The sequence below is a fragment of the Dreissena polymorpha genome, chromosome 12 (genome assembly GCF_020536995.1).
Source record: "Dreissena polymorpha isolate Duluth1 chromosome 12, UMN_Dpol_1.0, whole genome shotgun sequence".
In the NCBI taxonomy this organism is placed as follows: Eukaryota; Metazoa; Mollusca; class Bivalvia; order Myida; family Dreissenidae; genus Dreissena; species Dreissena polymorpha.
In genome coordinates, this window is record NC_068366.1 from 43212820 (window position 1) to 43239768 (window position 26949).

The 26949-nt window shown below is 34.1% G+C and overlaps 1 protein-coding gene across 1 annotated transcript in view; it reads right to left on the minus strand.

The window, feature by feature from the left end:
- The window catches only part of LOC127853244 (serine/threonine-protein phosphatase 4 catalytic subunit), a 30347-nt gene extending 5683 nt beyond the window's left edge, over positions 1–24664 (minus strand). The window contains exons 1-5 of the mRNA XM_052387583.1: positions 24536–24664; positions 15357–15392; positions 14599–14722; positions 11338–11490; positions 10633–10806 (exon numbers count right to left, since the gene is read on the minus strand). Coding sequence (XP_052243543.1) covers positions 10633–10806; positions 11338–11490; positions 14599–14722; positions 15357–15382 — 477 coding nt within the window. The 5' untranslated portion in view covers positions 15383–15392; positions 24536–24664. The remainder of the gene's footprint in view (positions 1–10632; positions 10807–11337; positions 11491–14598; positions 14723–15356; positions 15393–24535) is intronic.
- Positions 24665–26949: the final 2285 nt, after the last annotated feature.

The window sequence follows — 26949 nt, forward strand, 5'->3', positions numbered from 1 at the left end:
CAATATTATAAACAATTGATGTATACTGTTCATTACTTTCGTCATAATTCATTAACACTGTACCACAAATACAAAAGCTGCCGTATGATAAGAGTCCTCAACTATTCTGACATTGATTGCATCAGGTTTATTTTCAAATAACTTCCACAAAAACATATCTGAAGTTTAATATCTATAAAAGTGGTATAGAATATTTAATCTTAAAGCTGAACATGTATAACTTAAAAGAAGAAATGTGACCAGGCCAAGAAACTACCAGAAGATTTTCAACTATAAACCAATTAATTTAGAAGACTTTAATGAGATTTGAAACAATGAAAGCAAGGTCTGCACATGAGCTATCTATAAATAAAATACCGGCACAATACTTCCAGCCATCTCAAGATGGAGAAACATAGAGTTTTTCTATTTTGAGTACATGGAACTCAGCCCAACTTTCTCTAAATGCAATTCAACCATAGGTCTGGATGTAACTTTTTATCTATTTTTTAGTAACAGTGATCTTGCCCCAAACAGCCAAGCTGAAGTTATTGGATACAAAAGTTTCATACATCTTAATCAACAGTACCAGTGACCTTGACCTTGTCTCAACTAGCCCCAGATTCAACTCCATGCTAGGTCTACATGTTAAGTAAGATGTTGCATGCAAAACATTTACCTGAATAAACAATGAGTCCAATTAGGGTATAATTCTTCTAAATTGAAGACTTACCAATTATGTGCCTTGGTCATGACCATGCATGATGATCCCCAGACATGTTTGAAGTACCTACATATCAACTTTAATGGTAACCTTTACCTCACTTTTCCCAGTAAAATATGCATTATCCTAATTAAAGGCCCTTCAAAGTTGTAGGACTTGGTCAGTGATTATTTGTTAAGACACTGAACACAAATGTTAAGTTTGATTCAAATATCTGTAGTCTTCATATTGATTTGGAGTTGTTAAATGCAAACGTAAATCTAATTTTTTTATGAATAAAAGGATACAAATCTGCTAATCACAGGTCATAGTTATGCTTGAATGCCCATCGTTTTCTTGTATACTACTATGTACAACTGGCTATGGACAATATACTAAAACAAACTTGGCAAATATTAGACTTTGCCAGTGCTATGCCCACCCCAAATCAAATGTCATAAAATATTACATAACAAAATTCTCCTTAAACAAAACCTGCCTAAACATGCTTTTTTAAGTATAAATTTGATAACATAGAGGACATTTGACAGATTATTGACATAAAAATACGAACATAATGAATTTGAATTTTTTAAATTTGGCTACTACTTTTTATTTCTTAGAGCCAACCTAGTTTCTTATTAAACAAATGGAGCCCAATCTTGCAATCCTGTTTGTTTTTAAATATACAAATGTATATATCACAGTAGTCTCCCATTTGGCAAATATTGTGTCTAAATTTTGCTTTTTTACTAAAAATCAAACATTTTAATAAATAAAACAAGAGGGACATGATGGCCCTGAATCGCTCACCTGACTAACCTTGCTACATCAACTTAAATTTTATCAGATCCATATACAATCCCAAGCCAGATTTCATCAATTAATACATTCTGACAAAATTTCATAAAGATTGGATGATTACTGTGACCTCTTTCATCTACACAAGGTTTAACTAGAATTGGCCAGGTGACCTAATACAATCCCAACCCAGATTTCATCAAGATTAACATTCTGACCAAAATTTCATGAAGATTGGATGAAAACTGTGACCTCTATTGTCTACAAAAGGTTTTTCTATCCTTTGACCTAGTGACCTAGTTTTTGACCCAGATGACCCAAATACAATTCCAACCCAGATTCCATCAAGATAAACATTCTGACCAAATTTCATAAAGATTAGATGAAAACTGTGACCTCTACTGTCTACACAAACAAATTGTTGAAGGACGCACGCACAACGGACGCAGTACATCGCACGGTCATATAAGCTCACCATGTCACTTTGTGACAAGTGAGCTAAAAACGATAACACGTTTCTTAATCAATTGATTTGCTCTGAAAGTAAAAATAATGGATATAAAAAAATTGCAAATACAAATCAATTATTTTGAAAAATATTGAAGACATCTAATGTAGGGCATTTCTTCTTTCAGACCATTTTAATTTTCCATTTACGTCTTTTGATGGCCCTGAATCTCTCACCTGACTAACCTTGCTACATAAACTTAAATTCTATCAGACCCATATACAATCCCAAGCCAGATTTCATCAATTAATACATTCTGACAAAATTTCATTAAGACATGATAAAAACTGTGACCTCTTTCATCTACACAAGGTTTTACTAGAATTGGCCCGGTGACCTAATTTTTGTTCCCCAGATGACCCATATACGATCCAAAATCAGATATAATCAAGATGAACATTGTGACCACATTTCATTAAGATCAGATGAAAACTATGACCTCTATTGTCTACAAAAGGTTTTTCTATGATTTGACCTAGTGACCTAGTTTTTTACCACAGATGACCCAAATACAATCCCATCCCAGATTTAATCAAGATTAACATTCTGGTCATATTTTATTAAGTTTGGATGAAAACTGTAACCTCTATTGTCTACACAAGGTTTTTCTATGATTTGACCTAGACAGTCTAGTTTTTTACCCTAGATGACCCAAATTCGATCCCAACCCAGATTTAAACAAGACAAACATACTGACCATATTTCATCAAGATCTGATGAAAACTGTAACCTCCATTGTCTACACAAGGTTTTTCTATGATTTGACCTAGTGACCTAGTTTTTGACCCCAGATGACCCAAATACAATCCCAATACAGATTTTATAAAGATAAACATTCTGAACAAATTTCATAAAGAATGGATGAAAATGGTGCCCTCTATTGTCTACACAAGGTTTTTCCACAATTTGACCTAGTGACCTAGTTTTTGACCCCAGATGACCCAAATACAATCCCAACCCAGATTCCATCAAGATAAACATTCTGACCAAATTTCATAAAGATTAGATGAAAACTGTGACCTCTACTGTCTACACAAACAAATTGTTGAAGGACGCACGCACAACGGACGCAGTACATCGCACGGTCATATAAGCTCACCATGTCACTTTGTGACAAGTGAGCTAAAAACGATAACACGTTTCTTAATCAATTGATTTGCTCTGAAAGTAAAAATAATGGATATAAAAAAATTGCAAATACAAATCAATTATTTTGAAAAATATTGAAGACATCTAATGTAGGGCATTTCTTCTTTCAGACCATTTTAATTTTCCATTTACGTCTTTTGATGGCCCTGAATCTCTCACCTGACTAACCTTGCTACATAAACTTAAATTCTATCAGACCCATATACAATCCCAAGCCAGATTTCATCAATTAATACATTCTGACAAAATTTCATTAAGACATGATAAAAACTGTGACCTCTTTCATCTACACAAGGTTTTACTAGAATTGGCCCGGTGACCTAATTTTTGTTCCCCAGATGACCCATATACGATCCAAAATCAGATATAATCAAGATGAACATTGTGACCACATTTCATTAAGATCAGATGAAAACTATGACCTCTATTGTCTACAAAAGGTTTTTCTATGATTTGACCTAGTGACCTAGTTTTTTACCACAGATGACCCAAATACAATCCCATCCCAGATTTAATCAAGATTAACATTCTGGTCATATTTTATTAAGTTTGGATGAAAACTGTAACCTCTATTGTCTACACAAGGTTTTTCTATGATTTGACCTAGACAGTCTAGTTTTTTACCCTAGATGACCCAAATTCGATCCCAACCCAGATTTAAACAAGACAAACATACTGACCATATTTCATCAAGATCTGATGAAAACTGTAACCTCCATTGTCTACACAAGGTTTTTCTATAATTTGACCTAGTGACCTAGTTTTTGACCCCAGATGACCCAAATACAATCCCAATACAGATTTTATAAAGATAAACATTCTGAACAAATTTCATAAAGAATGGATGAAAATGGTGCCCTCTATTGTCTACACAAGGTTTTTCCACAATTTGACCTAGTGACCTAGTTTTTGACCCCAGATGACCCAAATACAATCCCAACCCAGATTCCATCAAGATAAACATTCTGACCAAATTTCATAAAGATTAGATGAAAACTGTGACCTCTACTGTCTACACAAACAAATTGTTGAAGGACGCACGCACAACGGACGCAGTACATCGCACGGTCATATAAGCTCACCATGTCACTTTGTGACAAGTGAGCTAAAAACGATAACACGTTTCTTAATCAATTTATTTGCTCTGAAAGTAAAAATAATGGATATAAAAAAATTGCAAATACAAATCAATTATTTTGAAAAATATTGAAGACATCTAATGTAGGGCATTTCTTCTTTCAGACCATTTTAATTTTCCATTTACGTCTTTTGATGGCCCTGAATCTCTCACCTGACTAACCTTGCTACATAAACTTAAATTCTATCAGACCCATATACAATCCCAAGCCAGATTTCATCAATTAATACATTCTGACAAAATTTCATTAAGACATGATAAAAACTGTGACCTCTTTCATCTACACAAGGTTTTACTAGAATTGGCCCGGTGACCTAATTTTTGTTCCCCAGATGACCCATACACGATCCAAAATCAGATATAATCAAGATGAACATTGTGACCACATTTCATTAAGATCAGATGAAAACTATGACCTCTATTGTCTACAAAAGGTTTTTCTATGATTTGACCTAGTGACCTAGTTTTTTACCACAGATGACCCAAATACAATCCCATCCCAGATTTAATCAAGATTAACATTCTGGTCATATTTTATTAAGTTTGGATGAAAACTGTAACCTCTATTGTCTACACAAGGTTTTTCTATGATTTGACCTAGACAGTCTAGTTTTTTACCCTAGATGACCCAAATTCGATCCCAACCCAGATTTAAACAAGACAAACATACTGACCATATTTCATCAAGATCTGATGAAAACTGTAACCTCCATTGTCTACACAAGGTTTTTCTATGATTTGACCTAGTGACCTAGTTTTTGACCCCAGATGACCCAAAAACAATCCCAATACAGATTTTATAAAGATAAACATTCTGAACAAATTTCATAAAGAATGGATGAAAATGGTGCCCTCTATTGTCTACACAAGGTTTTTCCACAATTTGACCTAGTGACCTAGTTTTTGACCCCAGATGACCCAAATACAATCCCAACCAAGATTTCATCAAGATAAACATTCTGACCAAATTTCATAAAGATTGGATGAAAACTGTGACCTCTACTGTCTACACAAACAACTTGTTGACGGAGGCACTCACAACGGAGGCAGTACATCGCATGGTCATATAAGCTCACCATGTCACTGTGACAGGTGAGCTAAAATGATAACACATTTCAGTAAAAATAATGGATATCAAAAAATTGCAAATACAAATAAATTATTTTGAAAAATATTGAAGACATCTAATGTAGGGCATTTCTTTTTTCAGACCATTTTAATTTTCCATTTAACTCTTTTGATGGTTTTGTCTCAGACTCCGCATTAACAGGAATAGACAAAATAAGTTCACCAACAGTCACTCTTCTGTGTTTTTTTGCAAGAGTTAATCCATGTGATATTTTACAGAAATTCCAATAGAAAATATAGACACTCACGTAAATGCATTAAATCAAACAAGTAACCAGTAAAAACCCCAGTAAAGAATTTTACAAAATACAAAAACACTTTTCATTATTCGGTGCACACACACACACATGTTGCATTAAAAAATATCAAAATTTCATAAAATCCAAGGAAATCAAAAACTGAAATACAAGATATTGCATAAAAACTAAGTTGTTAACATGTCCAATACAAGAGGGCCAAGATGGCCCTAGTTCGCTCACCTGAGAGGAGTTGGTTCATTAAATCTTTACCAAACGTCAAACTTGACCTAGATATTGTCCAGACAAACATCCTGGTCAAGTTTCATCATAATTGAACCAAAACTCTGGCGTATGGAGTGTTTTTGTTTTGTAAGATTTTACCTGGTGACCTATATTTTGAGTTGACCCCCATTACCAAACATCAAACTTTGCTTACAAAAATAAATATTTTGACCAAGATTCATAAAATCTGAAACAAAATTGTGACCTTTAGAGTGTTTACAAGGATTTTGTATAATATAATGAAAATTTGGACAATCTAAGGGCAATAATTATGGAATTAATTATGTAATTTTGCTCATTATCAAACTTGACTGAGATCTTTCAGCAACTTTCATAAAGAATGCTTGAGAAGTGGGAATGCTAGAGTGTTTACAAACCAAATGTGGACGAACGGACAACGGACAAAGGCCAATTCTAAAACCTCACCTGAGCAATCAGGTGAGCTAAAAAGTGTGTTTCACCGATCTGAGCCATTTTCCAACTTGTCCGAGAAATCAATAAAACCAATGTATTGAATAAGTTTCACGATGATTAGGCAAAAAATGAGACTTCTATAGTGTTCGATCACAAGGTTTCTCTCTAGTCACATAAGGAAAACTGCCCCCCCCCCCCTGGAGGCCATGTTTTTTTACCCATCAGGACCATTTGCGAACTCATCTGAGATATGTATAAAACCAATTTTTTCACCAAGTTTCATGATGATTGGGCACAAGCTTATTTTTTTACTATATAAATATAAGAAAACTGCCCCCCTTGGTCAGCCATGTTATTCAACTGACCAGAACCATTTTTTAACTCAACTCTTGTATGAAGGAAACAAATGTTCTGACCAAATTTCATGAAAATTGGGCAAAAAATGTGACTTTTAGAGTGTTCACATGTTTTCACTACGTATATACATATAGAGAGAAATGCCCCGCCCACTGGCGGCCATGTTTTTCACCGATCTGGACCATTTTCGAACTCGTGCGATATATAAATAAAACGAATGTTTTGTCCAACTTTCATGATTGGGCAAAAATTGTGACTTCTAGTGTGTTTACAAGGTATCCCTATAGCCAAAGAAGGAAAACTGCCCCGCCCACTGGCGGCCATGTTTTTCAATGGACCAGAACCACTTTTGAATTTTACGAACATATCATTAAGACAAACATTTTGACAAAGTTACATGAAGATTGGGCATGAAATGTGACTTCTACAGTGTTTACAAGGTTTTTCTTTTTTTTTACTTAGTGACCTAGTTTTTGACCCAGCATGACCCAGTTTCGAACTCCATCGAGATGTCATTGGGACGAAGCTTCTGACCAAGTTTCATGAAGATCGGACAATAAATGTGGATTCTAGAGTGTTTACGAACAAATGTGGACGGACGGAAGGATGGACAGACAACGGACAAAGACCGGTCACAAAAGCTCACCTGAGCAATCAGGTGAGCTAACAAAAAGCATCAAATCCAAAGTTCATTAAAACCAAACATCCCCAATACACATACAATTAGCGCAGCAGTATCAAACATGATTGCCCTAGAGCACAATAGGCCGTCATCACATAAAGAAACCCTAAATTAAATGAATATGATTGATAAAGTTTCATAAACAAGCCTAGTTGCTTTAACCTTTCATCCCCACTTTCATAATGTCGCTGTCGCCCTAAAACCTCGTACATGTACCTACAAAATGCCAACTTTTCAGGAGAGAGAAAAAAACGTCAATTTTTTTTATAACGATGTTTTAGAAAGTGAAATTCAGTAAAAATACCAAACAAATGAAGCTGCAAAATACGGTATAAGCCGTAGACGCGCAAGTCATACTGATAAGTCATACTGATATTCAGAAATGGTAGCTACAATATTTCTTCACCACAGTTTTGTCATTTTTATGAGGTACTACAATTCATCCTGATAGGAGACCTCGTTGCTGCAAATATAACAAGAGCACTGCCTTCGAGTGCAGACCGCTCATCTATTTTTCTTTTGGAGCAGAGAGGATGTATAGTGTGGGGGTGTGGTCATTTATTAAATTATCTTCCAAAAATGCAAAAAAATGCCCCCAAAAAACATGTTTAAAAAAAAGAAAAGGGGGGGGGGGTTGGGGCGGGGTATAGTGTGAGGGTGTGGTGGTAATTTATTAGATGATCTTAAAAAAAAAAAAAAAATGGGGGGGGGGGGGGCGTGGGGGATTGTTTGGTTGGAGTCTATTGTGGTATGTCATGTAAGTGTTGTTTTGTCAAAGTATCAATCAAATCTAATCATAAATAAAGAAGTTATGACAATTTTAGCAAAATTTAATAATTTGACCTTGAGAGTCAAGGTCATTCAAAGGTCAAGGTAAAATTCAACTTGCCAGGTACAGTACCCTCATGATAGCATGAAAGTATTTGAAGTTTGAAAGCAATAGCCTTGAAACTTTAGAAGTAAAGTGGATCTAAACACAAAATTTAACCATATATTAAAAGTTACTTAGTCAAAAAAGGGCCATAAGTCCGTAAAAATGACAACCAGAGTTACGCAACTTGTCCTTTACTGTCCCCTTATGATAGTTTGCGAATGTTCCAAGTATGAAAGCAATTTCTATGATACTTTAGGGGTACATAATTCTGTCCAAATGCCAGTCAGAGTTACATAACTTTGCCTGCACAGTCCCCTTATGATAGTTAGTACAGTCTGTAAGTGTTGCAAGTATGAAAGCAATAGCTTTTATACTTAAGGAATAAAATGGACCTAAACACAAAACTTTACCAAAATTTTCAATTTTCTAAGTATAAAAAGGGCACATAATTCTGTCAAAATGCACGCCAGAGTTATATAACTTTGCCTGCCCAGTCCCCTCATGATAGTAAGTAAGTGTACCAAGTTTGAATGCAATAGCATTGACACTTTATGAGAAAAGTGTTCGATCGAGTTCGAAACTGGGTCATGCTGGGTCAAAAACTAGGTCACTAAGTCAAAAAAAAAGAAAAACTTTGTAAACACTGTAGAAGTCACATTTCATGCCCAATTTTCATGTAACTTTGTAAAAATGTTTGTCTTAATGATATGTTGGTTAAGTTCAAAAGTGGTTCTGGTCCGTTGAAAAACATGGCCGCCAGTGGGCGGGGCAGTTTTCCTTATTTGGCTATAGAGGAACCTTGTAAACACTAGAATAGAATATAGCCCAAAACACGCGCCAGACTTCATATATTCGGAAAAGACAATTTTTTTTTTGAAAATTTTGGAGCTACGAGGTTTGAGAACAACAGCGACGATAAGCAAGTTATGTTTGAGATGCTTTCATGTTTTACTTATAAGGAAATCCAGCTCATCATCTGCTGTTTCCTGAGAAATATAATATTGTCAATGAATGGTCACTTACATGTACATGTATGTTTAGATGGTTGTCACATGAATATTGACTGGCCACTATAATAATTATGTATTTTAAGTAAATAGTCATGTTATCAAAATAGAAACCGCAGTGATATAGCAATGTTGCACATGTACGTGATTAGTCAATATAAGTACAAATGTTGCAGGTAAAAGCTATGGATCTTGGCCAGTAAACTCACACAATCATGATATTTCAACTGAATACTTATGAAATAAACAGCTGTATGCTAATATAATTCAATTTTAAATTATGGTAACACTTTAAGTTGCACTTTCCAAGGGAATAAATTTAGAGCCCTGAAAGAATGCCGATTATATAAATTAATTAAAAATATGAAGAACCAGGTGTGTGATTGAGGCAAAGTCAGAGGGGAGGAAAATTCTGTCGACTGATTTGGACTACGCGAATGGCGCGCATAACGCAATGACAAACCTTGAAACAGACCTTAAAATAAACATCTTCTTTAAGTTCATAACAATATTTCTTTATAAAAAGCAGTTTTTCAATGTATTGAATTACAGTAAATGGACTAATTTTAAATTAACACACTTGAGTGTTCTTCTTGTGTTAATGATGTATTAAACTGAGTTAAATTAACATATTTAATTTGTTTACCTTTCAATATCTTTCAATATCTTGCATTTCACACCTTTAGTTCAATGCTATTTCAGTTAACTGAACAGCGTGACGAACATAATAAAGCAGAATATGCATATGAATCTGATTATACACAGATTCACTAACATATAAATCAAATCATGTTTGTCTATTTCCATGTTCAAACGATACTCTTCTAAATTGTTTTACTTCGCGAGTAGACTGAAGTCCAATTTGCAAACACTGGTTTCCGTGACACAAATTCACTGTGCATATTTCTAAACAAAATATGTGTTGCTCGTATCTAAAACGTATTCTTTTTGTTGACAAACATATTTCATTATTAATATCAAACTATATGATGTCAGAAGTTAATTCGAGTGCTATTTGTCATTTCAATAATCTTAATTTTTGCTTCGCAACGGCGCCATTGGCAAGCGAATCAGCTTAGAAATACCAAACACATTTTAAGAAACCGATTTTAATTGGAAAATTGGGAACCAACAGCCAATTATATTGCTCGTTTTAAAAATGATTAGGCAGAATCTTCCAGTGTAAAATGCGGAGAGATTTACGCTTGCGGATATTTCGAGCCGCTTATGAAATACGTCCGCGGAATCGGTGGTACCACCCCCCCCACCACATTTTTAAAACTAATTTACGCGAATCTCAGAAGTGACCCCGGGACAACCCATTCCGCGGAAATCCGCGGATAAATCACACCCCTGAGAACTATAACTTACTTTTCCATCAATTATTGCAGACAAGCTCAGGTAGTCGAAAATCTCTGTGCAGTACCTCCATACTGTGACAGATCCATACTTCCGCAAGCACTCATCATAGAACCCATAAACCTGTGTAATCTGTCTGCTCTCATGGTTACCTCTAATCAAGGTTATTCTATCTGGATATCTGACCTGCAACATAAACAATATTTATGAACCAAGGTAAAGGCCCTTTTAAATTGAAGAGAATTGATCAGGATAAAATTCAGACAAATATTATTATTATGTGTTTTTTTGTATTTGGTTCCATTGACACAAGCAAGTGCAATTAGTATAAGTTTATGATAAAATAAATAGCAAAGATATTCACAATCATAAAATTGAATGGGCCACCATTCACAATGGTTTTCATATGGATTGTCAATAATAATGTTAGCCGGAATGTGTGAAAAATCGCGACTTTGTTCTATTCGTTCTCGCTAATAACACCGTATTTGAAATGAAGTGAGGTGCGAAATAGTTTAGATATGCACTAAATTCGATAAATAAAGGTGTTTTACGGGTTTTTAAAACCGCGGCAGGTGAACTTTAAGGACCTTTCAAGTGTTAAGCACCCACTTAACCCAAAATATTTGAGCATTATGTAACAATAAACCATTAAGAAACTCTGACACAGACACAAGTGTAAAATTACCCCCAAAGGTCAATTATGGAAATTCTTACCTTTAATGCTAAAAGGAGTAAGAAGGTTTCTACACTATAAAATCCTCTATCAACAAAATCTCCCATGAATAGGTAGTTTGTGTCTGGAACATCTCCCCCTACTTTGAACAATTCTTTTAGATCATAAAACTGGCCGTGTATGTCTCCGCAAACCTGAAATTTGTGAACACAGGATTCAATTACAAGTTTCAGATTTGCAACTACTATTTTTCATAAAAGAAGTTTTAAACAAACCATTACCCTTTTGAATATTTAGATAATGTAAAACAAGAGATGTGTTTGTCAGAAACACAATGCCCCCTATTGCGCCGCTTTGAAGCCATATATTTAACCTTTGACCTTGACCTTTTACCACTCAAAATGTGCAGCTCCATGCGATACACATGCATGCTTATTTTGCAAGTTATTGCAAAAATTTAACCATTAGGTTAAAGTTTGGAGACAGAATGACAGACAGACAGGCCTAAAACAATATTATATACCCCCAATCATTCGATCCAGGGGCATAAAAAAACTGTGAAATTTATGATGAAGTTTAAACATGTGTTTCCTAGCTGTACATTATTACAGCTAAAGCTACAATTATACAGTCATGTTTACTATACTCATGTGTAGTGGTGTTTCTAAAATTTACAGTAACAAAATTTGTTAAGTGTTTTTATTGATTTTAATAAATCTAAAACATAATCTAAACTGGGGATTGCGCTTGGATCAAATTTTACAGAAAAATAACTTATCCATGTACTGGGATTCAAGAGAAGTCAGGAAAAATCTATGTGAAGTCATATACATGTAGATTGAAATTTATTAGTTGCATTATTTCACCATTTTAAAATATTTAAAGTGATATTATGGGCATCTAACAGTTTATAGGTGTCTATCACAACCATTGTTTATTGTTGGTGTTTTCACTTCATATACACTTTTATTTTTAATGCAGCATCAACATACTCAAACAATATTTCCCGGAAAGAGAAAAATAATGCATTTGAATATCAACCGTTCTTTCGTTTGACAACTGATCATGCATGTACGATGTGAACCTAAATTTAGTTTTAGTGCAGATACAATTTTGTTTTACGGATCATTTCGGCTTAGAGGACAGGGTGAGTCAAGTAAGAATATCTAATATAAAATATATTTTTATGAACAACTGGTAGCAAGATGAGTTGCAGATAATTGGTCAGTAACCACATTTTAACTAACTCTTTTGACCTGTTAATTCTCTTCAGCTCAATTCAACAGTGAAAAATGCCCATAATAATTAATATCACTTTAATATAAAATGTATGTAAATAAAAGTTGTTGCGTATTCATTTATCAAATTTTCAAATTTAATTAAACATCAAGAAAAAGGAAAAAAAGAGTTCCACAGTTGGAGACATATGCCCCCAAAACAAAGCTTTAAACTAGTGACCCCAATTTCAACAGACCAACATCCAGCCAAACATTATACCCACTCTTCCTTGAAGTGGGGCAAAAAATAAATAAACACTTTCTAATAGTACAATAAAAATTATAATATCTGTTAAATGCAAAAAGCTTTGATAATCACAGAATTACATTGTGGGAATTTATAAAATAAACCTATGCCTCAACAGTTTGAATGCTATTATCTAAAAGGTCTTTCATGCATTGCCAAGTTGGGTTTCATTTCTAGGGAGTTTGACCTGTACGCATGTAACATTTGGTCATTTCAAAAGGCATCAATAAAAATACTATTGTAAAGGAGAAATGTATTTAAGCACTATAACATGTAATAGAACACAAATGTACAACCCTGATAGAGGAAAGAATGTGTGAAAAATAATAGACACTTTACAACAACAACAACATTTATTCAGCAGTAAAGCTTATACAAGTGCATAGCCTAAATTATGCATTATACAATTTATAAGCAATGGTAGAAGATAGAAATTGGACGATAGTATTATGAACTGGTTAACACTTTACTGCATTGTATTAATTGGATTTTAAGCAGGAGTAAAGAAATCAACTTTATGTTTGCTTGATTTAATTTAATTTGATTAAATCAAATTTCGCAAACTGGTGCCAATATATTTTCTCCATGCGCCGTCTTGCTACCTGTACCCTGTTGATCAATGTACAACGAAAGTCACAAAATATGTTGCTTGCTGATTGATCAAAATAAGATCAATCCAGTAAGCCCTACATTGGCAAATGTAGCCACAATTGCTGAGATTTTCAGTTATATAAAGAATGGCCGTTTTCTTTGCATTTAGTAAGGATCATTATAAGAATGAGTTTCTTGGTAACACTTCTAATGTCAATGACTGCTTGCAAAAAGATCCCCCACATTACAACACACTGAATATGGGCCATGCTCTATGGAGTTTAATGCATGTGCAACACTTTCAGCTTTAATCATATTTTTTGTTTAATTAAAAAGTCTCTTCTTAGCAAAAATCAAGTAAAGGCAGAAAGTGTCATCCCTGATTGGCCTGTGCAAACTGCACAGGCTAATCTGGGACAACACTATATGCACACGCATTAAACCCCCTTTTCATAGAGCATGGCTCATATACTTCAGTTTTGCCGTGATCTAAGTGAGACTAAGTCTGTACTTACTGTGATCTTAGTGAGACTTAGTCTGTACTTACTGTGATCTAAGTGAGACTAAGTCTGTACTTACTGTGATCTAAGTGAGACTTAGTCTGTACTTACTGTGATCTAAGTGAGACTAAGTCTGTACTTACTGTGATCTAAGTGAGACTAAGTCTGTACTTACTGTGATCTAAGTGAGACTAAGTCTGTACTTACTGTGATATAAGTGAGACTGAGTCTGTACTTACTGTGATCTAAGTGAGACTGAGTCTGTACTTACTGTGATCTAAGTGAGACTAAGTCTGTACTTACTGTGATCTAAGTGAGACTAAGTCTGTACTTACTGTGATCTAAGTGAGACTAAGTCTGTACTTACTGTGATCTAAGTGAGACTAAGTCTGTACTTACTGTGATCTAAGTGAGACAAGGTCTGTACTTACTGTGATCTAAGTGAGACTAAGTCTGTACTTACTGTGATCTAAGTGAGACAAGGTCTGTACTTACAGTGATCTAAGTGAGACTAAGTCTGTACTTATTGTGATCTAAGTGAGACTAAGTCTGTACTTACTGTGATCTAAGTGGGACTAAGTCTGTACTTACTGTGATCTAAGTGAGACTAAGTCTGTACTTACTGTAATCTAAGTGAGACTAAGTCTGTACTTACTGTGATCTAAGTGAGACTAAGTCTGTACTTACTGTAACAGGTGAGTCGATTCTTTGAACATTGCTTTCTTCTACAAGTATCTCCCTAGCCTTGGCACACAGGGCTTTTACCTCACTTTCTTTGATTATTTTGCATTGTCTAAGCAACTCAATTTGCCTGAAAATTCATGGGAAAATATATATTATTTTAAGCAATATAAAATTGAATTAAATATAGAATAAAAAAAAATTAATACAAAAATTCTGTGTTTGCCGTTCGGCATTCAAAGAATCGGAAGTTGGCATTTCAAAAATAACTTAAAAAATATTTAGCTTTTGCTACCAATTTGCCATTTTGTAACATTTGTCACCATATTTTAATTAAATAACATAGAACTGTTTTGTTGCCAATTAAATTAAGTACATGTAAAACCTTAACAGAAAAGATACTGATGAAACATCTGAAACGATACTTGTTGACTACGTTTTCATATATTGCATTACACACACAGTTTTCAGTTAAAGTTACACAAATGGTGTTTTTGGTAAAAAATAACGTCTGAATATTGAAGTGCCACTTTTTAAAAAGTCTCATGTTGTAATTATTGTGAAAGGTAACAACAGACCATCATACAGTTTAACTTTATAAGTTGTTTTCAAATCTGTATTAATGTACATGTACATATTTACTGATATGGGTATTAACAGAAACTATTATTTCCTCCAAATATGCAGACATATCAAAATGTGTCATACATGTATCATCCTGATAACATTCATATTTATAATCACAAATTAAAAAGATGTTTTACCTGTCCAAGTCACTGACATCACCCATTTGTGTGATTCTGCAAAGAATTTTTTTTCCATTAACATCTTTCATTATTAAGCTTATTTAAAAACAAAAACAAGATGTGTTTGTGAAACACAATGTCCCCCTATATGATGTTTGACCTTGAAGGATGACCTTGACCTTGTGAAGGATGACCTTGACCTTAAGTCCTTTCACCACTCAAAATGTGCAGCTCCATGAGATACACATGCATGCAAAATATCAAGTTGCTATCTTCAATATTGCAAAAGTATTCATAAAATAAGTGATTTGGGCCACATATATTTGACCTCTGACCTTGAAGGATGACCGTATCCTTGACCTTTCACCACTCAAAATGTGCAGCTCCATGAGATACACATGCATGCCAAATATCAAGTTGCTATCTTAAATATTGCAAAAGTATTCATAAAATGAGCGATTTTGGCCACATATATTTGACCTCTGACCTTGAAGGATGCAGGGTTTTTTTTGGCCCGATTTTATAGCCGAAATTCGGCTATGTTCCCAATCCCAAAAAGTATACTTTTTTCCCAAAATGTGGCAAAAAATTCCCAATTGCCAAAAAAAAAAAAAACAATTTTTTTTTTTTTTTTTTAGAAAGAAGTCTTAAAGTTTTTGTTATCTCAATTTTAATTCAATTACATCAAACAAAGTATTATATGATTTTTTTCTTTTAATTTGAATGATTATAAAGAGTTAAATCAAATTTAGTATTTCCCTAATCAGTGGACTTTTCGTGTGGAAAAAAAGGCTAATGAATTTATTTTCCCAATTTCATGAAAATGCCGTTAAAATTCCCAATTCCAAAGCCATGGGCTATCTTCCCAAAAAGTGGAGAAAAAACCCTGAGGATGACCTTGACCTTGAACTTTCACCACTCAAAATGAGCAGCTTCATGAGATACACATGCATGCCAAATATGAAGTTGCTATCTTCAATATAACAAAAGTTATTGCAAAATGTTAAAGTTGGCGCAAACAGACCAACAGACAGACAGACAGGGCAAAAACAATATGTCCCCCACTACTATAGTGGGGGACATAAAAAACAAGATAAATAAATTTTAAATAAATAAATTATTAAGTGATATTGCTATTGACTAATAAATCATGTCCAACATTCTGGTTAAAGGGAACATTTTCTTAATTATTGGCATTTTATATTGCATGTATAATCTTTATCTATGTATGTTTTTCAAACTATATATACAATGAATTATATTTTTACCAAAAAATGTTTTATGTGATAGAATATTCCTAATAAAAATAAATAATTAAAATTTTATCAGATATATGTCATAATTTCCAAAATAAGTGAGTCGCCAAGCAATGGGAATGAATAAAACTATCAGATAGAACTGAAATATGATTTTTGTTCAATATTTTAAGCACTTAAGTTGAGTCTTGAGGCATATTTATGAGCATTTATAGAGATTAAAATCAAGAAAATATTACTTTAAAATCATTTGTGTATTTGTATACAACAAATGTCTGGTAAAATATATGAGGAAAACATAACAATAAGAACACAAACTGCTGGAAATTTGCGAATGTTTATGGAAATTTGGTACAGATTGTCTGTTTCTGAAAAATAATATGTTGTGGTTTCAGCAAAACACAATGGTTGCGATTTTGATGTTACTGACTATAACTGGTTGATAAATGAATGATTTTGATTCTCTCGATAAATTTATATCTTGCGGGGGATTCTGCAGATAATTGATAGCGTATTTTCGAATGCAGAATTTTCTGAATACTCGGCTTTTTCCATTGCAAAAACTTACACATTTTCATGAACCGTTGACGTGTTTGAAACTTTGGATTAATATCATTATTATGCGAGCACACCACATAACGTAAGTTGTTTTAATTTGTGCACTAGTGATATATATAGGATCTGTTTGTGTTTATTAATGCCAGAAATATTTTATGTTGCTAATATTACAGATTAAAGTATCTCCCTGATTCTGGGCGGGAGACCTGACATGGAAAATGCCTTAACCAGTTGCAACTCCAAGCGACATAGAGGGTCAATAGCTGGGAGTTGGATTATTGCAACTACTGACAATCCCACTAAACAAAACGATTTGATTTTCCCCAATCAAATCGGGCCAATAATGGTGGAAATCTGCAGCGCTGTTTTTTTAATCCAAATCCCAAATCAAATGGTTAACATTAATCTTCTTATTTTAATAATTAAACATTATTATAAATTATAGACAGCAGCTAATTATATTACCCCACCCACAAATTAGGCACAATTGCTCAGTTTGGAGTCCGGTAGTCTCATTTATAAGACGCGCTAAGAATTTAGAGATACTTTTTATATGGGCTAAATTCTTTGGAACGTCTCATTGTTGAAGGACCTTTTATGTGTTGAAAACCAGAAAGTTAAAATTTTCATCAATTTGCATAAAATTGCAAAATAACATTACCAACCCATTCAGTTTTAATTCAGAAGTCCATTTTTACCTCAAATATTGTCGATTTGAAGTTAGAAAGGCATAAATTCTTCAGTTAAACTTCTGCTTAAATCGCAAAACAATCACTGACCTGTAGCCATGTCATGAAACTGATTTAAATATGAACCAATCAGAAGAAGGCATTACGGTGTAACGTGTACACGTAATTTTATTCAGTGTTTTTTTTCACCTATAGGGGAATGGTGGCGGGGCCCGTCCAAAGGGGAAAAACACGTCGTTTTTGAGGAAAAGGGGAAAATAAAAAATTTTACTCTTTTATATGTAATGATATTTATTATATGAATACACATGTATGCATGAATGTTATATTCACAGCTGAATGTCTTTGTCCTTTTTCTTAAATATATATCAATGATTTTACAAAATTAGTTTCAGACAGTTCAGCCTTCATGCACAGTCTTAGTTTTCCTAGCCATTTTGAGTCTAATTTGGATTTTTTAAATAAAAAAAAATGGAAAAATTGAGCATTTTTATCAATAAAATAGACCAAATTGGAATGTTTTTGTCAACGAATATTGACACAATATAGATACATCAGGCCTTTCCCTGGCCTTTTTGGGAAAAAATGCAATTCATGTTAAATTAACTGATTTGGGAAAAACTAACTTAATATAACTCTTTACAAGAGTTCCGCGGTCGGAGATGACCGCATTGAAGCCGGATTTTTGATTTAAATGACAGGAAAGTACCTTTCGTGTTTTTGTCAATGCAATACTTAAATTACTGAAATATTGTTCAAAGGTCAAAATGAAATGTAAGTACTTTTCAAGGCATGAGCAAACCTACATCCAAGGTCACAGTGACCTCGACCTTCAAATGAATGACCTTGAAATGACCAGTGGTCATCTAAGTGTGCTTGCAAACCTTTACGTCAAGTTTGAGATTCTAGGTCCAAGCATACCAAAGTTACAACAATTTTAACATTTTAACATTTAAGTTCACAGTGACCTTGACCTTCAAATGAATGACATTGAAATGAATGACCTTGAAATGACCAGTGGTCATCTAAGTGTGCTTGCAAACCTTTACGTCAAGTTTGAGATTCTAGGTCCAAGCATACCAAAGTTATAACAATTTTAACATTTTAACATTGAAGGTCACAGTGACCTTGACCTTCAAATGAATGACATTGAAATGAGCAGTGGTGATCTTCTAGTACTGGCCAACCTTTATGTCAAGTTTGAAGACTCTAGGTACAAGCATACCAAAGTTATAACATGGAATAAGAACTTTAACATTTTTACCTACCAAAGTTATAAGAACTTTAACATTTTTACATTCAAGGTCACAGTGACCTTGACCTTAGAATGAATGACCTTGAAATGACCAGTGGTCATCTAAGTGTGCTTGCAAACCTTCATGTCAAGTTTGAAGACTCTATGTCCAAGCATACCAAAGTTATAACAATTTTAACATTTTAACATTTAAGGTCACAGTGACCTTGACCTTCAAATGAATGACATTGAAATGACCAGTGGTCATCTTCTAGTACTGGCCAATCTTTATTTCAAGTTTGAAGACTCTAGGTACAACATACCAAAGTTATAACATGAAATAAGAACTTTAACATTTTTACATTCAAGGTCACAGTGACCTTGACCTTCAAATGAATGACCTTGAAATGTCCAGTGGTTACTTACTAGTTCTGGCCAACCTTCATGTCAAGTTTCAAGACTCTAGGTCCAAGCATACCAAAGTTATAACAACTTTAACATTTTTACATTCAAGGTCACAGTGACCTTGACCTTCAAATGAATGACCTTGAAATGTCCAGTGGTTACTTACTAGTTCTGGCCAACCTTCATGTCAAGTTTCAAGACTCTAGGTCCAAGCATACCAAAGTTATAACAACTTTAACATTTTTATATTGAAGGTCACAGTGACCTTCACCTTCAAATGAATGACCTTGAAATGACCAGTGGTCATCTGTTAATCCTGGCCAACCTTCATGTCAAGTTTGAAGACTCTAGGTCCAAGCATACCAAAGTTATACCATGAAATAAGAACTTTAACATTTTTACATTCAAGGTCACAGTGACCTTGACCTTCAAATGAATGACCTTGAAATGACCAGTGGTTACTAACTAGTTATGGCCAACCTTCATGTCAAGTTTCAAGACTCTAGGTCCAAGCATACCAAAGTTATAACAACTTTAACATTTTTTATATTGAAGGTCACAGTGACCTTGACCTTCAAATGAATGACCTTGAAATGACCAGTGGTCATCTGTTAATCCTGGCCAACCTTCATGTCAAGTTTGAAGACTCTAGGTCCAAGCATACCAAAGTTATACCATGAAATAAGAACTTTAACATTTTCGAGCACCCCGCCACCCCGCCCGCCCGCCCGACAACATCAATCTATAAGCCGAGATTTTTTCGAAAAAAATCCGGCTAATAATAATTCAAAATCATATTAATTATAGTTATATACTTTATTAGTTGTTTATGAAATAAATTTGAGATATATCAGGGCTCAACATTAACCGAAAAACCAACTTGCCCTACCGGGCCACTACTTCCAAAATCGACTTGCAGTGAACGTAAAGCAACGTGCCAAAACATGAAATATCACATCAACTGTAAACCTCATATTGTTTAATAAACCAAAATGATACACCACAAAACCTGTTTTATTTTTGAACATATAACCAAAATGATTACAGCAATTAAAGTCTAAATTAAATGCTCTTTGTTCTTTTTTGCACTTTTTCCGGGCGGACAACTAGATTATAAAATAACTTGCCCAGACCCAACTTTAACTTGCCAGGGGCAATAGGACAACCATTAATGTTGAGCCCTGTATATTTATCATAAGACAGTTATTTCAAAAAAAGGGGGGAATGGCCCAAATATCGGCCCCAAAATTGCCATAAAAAACACTGTTATTTGACATGAACTTTTAACACTGACTTTTACTTAACTAGATCTAGTATGCTAATCTTTGATTTAATAAGCATATGTTCAAAACAGATATGGTGCAGTTTCATTCACTGTTCTAAGTTTCAGCAAGTTTTTATGCATGTCTTTTTCGCACCTCTGTCTGTGTTGTTTTATGTACTTACATTCTATGTTACATAGGACGATATACTGTACAATCTGTATCAATATTATTTATGTACAGTATAAAAAAAAAGATGTAATTTATTTCAGAACTTTTTAATTGTCAATTAAGAAAAAAACAATGCTAAAGTAATCCAGAAAAGTATAACATCGGTTTACTATGTAACACTCTGCACCACAACAGACGAACGCAAACTGTATTTTACGCTGTTTATTCTTCCATTTAAACCAGATGCTTTACATTAGGGCTGTCACTAATTCAACGGTAAACCCGTTTATCGCGGTGCATGTCGTTTTTTTTAAATTTAATAATTATTTTATAAACACAGAGGTTTAATACATATTTTGATAACATTATCAGTTTGGAAACTGTAGAACGAGTGTTTTCGATAGAGATTATGACTACTTCTATCAAGTTTATTAGGTTTTGTTGATTCCCTTTTGACAGGTCATAGTCAGACAATGATTGTTTTTATTCATAATAGTTTCTAGTCATACCATGATACCAGTGTTGTCAGATTATTGAGTTTAACAAAGTTGTAAAACATGGTATTCTGCTGTTTTCTTCACAGATATATATTCAGTAAAATATCGCGATACGTATCGCGATACATTGTTGTCGTATCACGATATATCGCGATACACTCACGGCGTGTCGTGACAGCCCTACTTTACATCGAGGTCGTGTTATGGATTTATATCTACACAGCGAGCGAATCGAGAGATATTGAAAAATTTAATAGTGGTTCGATTTAAATTGCTCAGGCGTACAAAATTCAAAGTGTCATTACATAATTTTTACGGAACATTATCGAGAAATGAATTATCTACACAGGTATGTATGCCTCGTTCTCATACTTTCGTGTCTTCTCATTGGATTCGTGCTCAATTTAATACGTCATTTTCGCTCTCGCCAAATACTTTGCGTGTCCGGATTCTATTCAAGTAGATTGAGCGTTAACAACTGCTGACTATTTTGCAGAGAAAATGAGTTTTAAACAAGAAATGTTCAACTCAGACATAGATATTGCTTAAATTGTGGTAAAAAATACCATTGAAGAGTATTATTGCATTATAAATCGCATAAAACAAAAAAGTTTAGAAATTCTGTGCACGTGGCAGAAGCATTTCTAAGGAAGGCCACCCTCTATTTAATTCGGAGCACTGAGAGGTTCCCGACAGGGTATTGTAACTCAATATGCTAGACGCGCGAGACAATTATATTTCAATTAACACGTTTGCATTGTATTGTTGAAAGTAACCATGGTTAAAAATATTTACATCCCTGCTCTTATTTGGAATTTTATATTTGAAAATAAATCGCTTCCATTATTAAATACTAGGGATGTCAACGAATATCCGAATATTCGGTCCCGGACCGAATATTCGGATACTATTTTCCGAATTGAATATTCGGAAGAAAAAAATCAAATAACATCGAGTAATTTCCAAGACTTCGTATTTGTGAAATTTGCTTCAAACGTTGTAAAAAAGTTGTTCCTCGTGTCATAATGTTTAGTCCGGATAATTCGTCGCTATGGTGATGAGAGTATACCGGTCATAAATCCCGCTAATTGCCTAACAAAGACAGTCACTTTGTGTCAAAATTATGATAGGTTCAAATCGCATCGGCAATCAAAACACCGACCTGCACTTGATCCAATAACTCGAATTACATTTAAAATTATCAAAGATTAAATGAGTAAAGGAAAAGCCGACTTGGTGTAAAAAACAAATAAGACCGTATGGCAATTTAAACACCGACCCGTCTTGATCTAATAACTCGAATTACATTTAACATGACCAACGATTAAATAAGTAAAGGAAGTGCCGACTTGGTGTGAAAAACAAAAAAGATCGTATGGTTATAATCACGTTGTCCAATCAAAAAAGCTTTTAGAAAATAATTTACTCAACCTCTAATGAGTATTTGCGTATCGTATGGTCCAAACTTTAATTAATTACTCAATATTCAATCAGGTATTATATTTAAAGAAATGTTTTTGGTATTTCGCCCTCATTTAATTGAAAATATTATCATTGCTACACGCATAAAGTAAATCTCTGTCCAATCAAAATGCCACCTACACCTTCCGCTGCTTGGAAGTATTTCACGATAAGAAGTCGGCAACGTGTAACTTGTGTGGAGTTAATCTTACGTACATCCAGGCCGGTACGACGTCCAATCTTCTCAATCATATTAGTAACAAACATCCATCTTCTGCATCTTCGAATGATGCTGGGGACTCTAAGAAAAAGTCGTCAATGTCATCGTTTTTGAGTACTCCTAAGAAAGTGTGTTTCCGAAAGTGAACGGATTACATGTGCTAATGCGGAGAAATAGACTCGCCAGAGATCTGGTCGACGCAATCGTGTTTTTAAATAAGAACAATGTTCATGTGCCCAGTGACGCCGATCCGAGTGACTTTTCAATGTGGCAACGGTGTTTTATTTGCATGTGTTTGCTATGTAAATAATACGTTTAAGTTCAGTTTAAATTATTTATAGATCTAACTGTTTTTTCATGTAATTATTTTGTCGTCATGTAAATATTATGTTTCTCGTTCTATTGTTGATGTACAATATTAAAGCATGTGTTCGCTATGTAAATACTACGTTTAAGTTCAGCTTAAATTATTTATAGATCTAACTGTTTTGTTATGTAATTGTTTTGTTATGTAATTGTTTTGTCGTCATGTAAATATTATGTTTCTCGTTCTATTGTTGATGTACAATATTAAAAGTTTAAAAAACAGTTTTTGTCATTCACTTTAACAATTTGCGACGGCAATGCTGTGTCAATATTTAGTCACTTCCGGTAAAAACGAAAGTAGAATTCATGGAATAATGGTAAGGTAAACAAAGTTGATTTTTTTCTAACAGATGTTGACCGAATATCCGAATATTCGTTCGGAAGGATGACCGAATATCCGAATACCAATATCGGTATTCGTTGCCATCCCTATTAAATACACATTCAATTGTGTATTAGAAAAAGGACATTGCAATCCGTTACATAAAAAATAACTTCCCCACTGGGAGCCCCATTTAGAACGCGGTCAAGCAAGGAGCACGAATCCAATGAGAATAATCTTCTGGATGATGCAGATCATTGGCCTTCACCTTCACGAGTTGAAAAAAATAGTAAATATGTAAACAAAGACAATTTTCAGATGGTTTATACTGAAAAAGTATTTTATTGAGGATATAAAAGTTATACAATGCTAAAAATACTTGTCATTGTATGCGCATGCGCGAAATAAATACAAGGGGCACGAATGTACGAGAACATAGCAAAAATATTATTGCAATCCGTTGATATTAACTGTCTTATATCGGGGCTTGAATGTTGCGCACAAAATCCTTGCACAACAATATAGACAAAGAAGGAAAAAAGTCCAACACATTTTAAATGCCAGCCCGGTTGGACGCTCCAAATATTACCAATATAAAAAAGTAGCTAAATATTTGAGAGCGTCAACAAGTTGGACTAGGAGTCCGGATCAACATAATTTCGGATTTGCCACATTATGACACATTCTAAAAATTTACAGTAACTAGAGTTATTCTAAACTGCTATTAACTATCGGGACTTCATATCTGATCTATACCTAAAATAGTTCTTAATAGCTATATCACGCTGAATTTCGGAACAGCTTCAACTTCACCGAGTTTTGTTGTTTTTCTGCGCTTAGTCACGTATAATATCACGAGATTATTGATCATTTACGAGACTCTCCTAAGTATGCGCATTTTGCGGATTGGTATTGGTCTCTCCACAGGGATATTCCAGTGCCGCCAAAAAAGACAAAAAACCGGCTACGTTTGTGATTGTTTCTTAATATCTTATGCGAATCCATATGTATGCCTACCGGTATTAACATTGCAGATAATAATATTTCACTTAATTTTACAACGACTAGCTCCCGGAAAAACTTTTAGATTACCCAGTAAATAGAATTTAGAATACCCAGTTATGTCGGTCAATAGCGATACATCGCTAATGTTATACTTGTTATGTACAAACCGACTTTTAATAAAATTTGTATTTGTAGTATTTAGTAATCTGTTTCACAATTATTTAATTGACTAAATCTGACGCGTGAACGAAAATAAATGTTATTCTCTGTTATTGTGATGCCATTTTTTTATGTACTGTAGCCTAAATTTTATTTATTTATATTTATAACAACTCATATGACGACTTGAACATTCTTTGTGGGTGACGATGCGTTTCTTCTTCGCACATACACGATGAAACCCTAAGCCAATTGGTATCTCAAGGTGGACGAACTTATATATAACGACAGGATATTCAGAACGCACATGCCATGGTCATCGTAAACGCCTTTGGCATACTCGCAATGGGATTTCGCTTTCAACTGGAAATATCTGGGATTGTTCCGGAAACTGCCATCTTGATCACAAGTGCTGTGTGGTGCTCCACAACCTTGAGGTATCCAAACCTTCAAAACGTTGATGTCCATCAAGAGAATGATGAAGATTTTGCAATGCTGCTGGAGAAAATTGTATGCCACCATTTTAGCGAAAGTGTCATAAAACATGTCTTACTCACGATCTAAAAGGAGTGCATTTCTCCTCGCCCTGCAACCATTTCTCTTTGGCATCTTAACTTGAAAATGGAAGCTGGAGGTTATTGTCGTGTAATTTACCCACATGATCTGTCAACATGCATTATACTTCAATCACAAATAATACAGTCGCCGGCCGATGTGTCCGATCTCCAGGCATCGGGAAGACTGGACACATCAGAGCCGTCCTTCTTCCGATGAGTGACACAGTTTAAATACCTCAGTAACACATAGAGACCGATCACCGTCCGATCAGCGGATGGCGTATGTTTCCATTAATTTATATCATTGTAATTTTTTAATTATGAAATCTGTCTTATTCATGTTTCAGACCACCACTTATATGATCGAATAAAACGTGGAACTTAAATCCTTCGTGTGAAATACACAAAACCCGGTAACATAAACAATATGCACTTGTAGATTTGGCTATTATAAATAAGTCTTTGATTGCTGTTTCATGCTTTTGTATAAAAAACGATACTGCATTGGGATCGAGATCGCGCGTTAACTTGAACGAGTCACAATTAAAATGCTAAGATAATCATTTAAACTAGGGTGTATACTTGTAAATTAAAGATTTATATTTAAGAAAATCAAGAAATGTGTTTTAATTATGAAACTTTCTCGAAAAATATTGTATTATTCGAGTGTTTACCCAAAAGTCTTTACATGCTGTGATTGTTTTGATTGACATTTTTTTTTTGAAAACGCGATAAATATATTCACAGAATGTTTGCGCCAAAATCGGTTTGCTTTTTAATCGCAGAGCTTATGTGCGTCAGCACAGGCGCTGGATGGCAATATTTTTTTTTTAATTTCTCTTTTAGTTACCCGTTGTTTATTATAATGCATACAAATACTAAATCAATAAAAATCTTCCGACAAAACGTCTTCTTAAAAAAAGTTCGACTACGTATATTTTACGAAGACGTTTTTTCGGAAGATTTGTATTGATTAAGTATTTGTATGCATTATAATAAACAACGGGTAACTATAAAATAAAAATAAATAAATTAATAAAACATCGCCATCGAGCGCCTGTGTGTGTCAGCTGTATTATTATCCAATTATCAAACATGCAATTGTTTCACCCACAGATCAATTGAAGACACATAAATTCACCTTTCCAATACTAGACTTGACGGTACTGTTCCATGATCCGGATACATAGATACAAGCTATAGCTAATTAACATAAGGGTTAATCATAACATAGATGCAGACAGCCCGCACATTCAGTCTCTTGTATGTATTGCTTGGGGTAACATCATAATTAGTAGTTGTAGAGTTAAGCTTCATTAGAATGCTATTTAATATATAACCTCACTCTTGTTTTGCTATTAAGTCATTTGACTATATACATTTGAATTACAAACCTCTACACTACAATAAGATAACATTAGAACAGGTACAATGACACTCTTACACTGC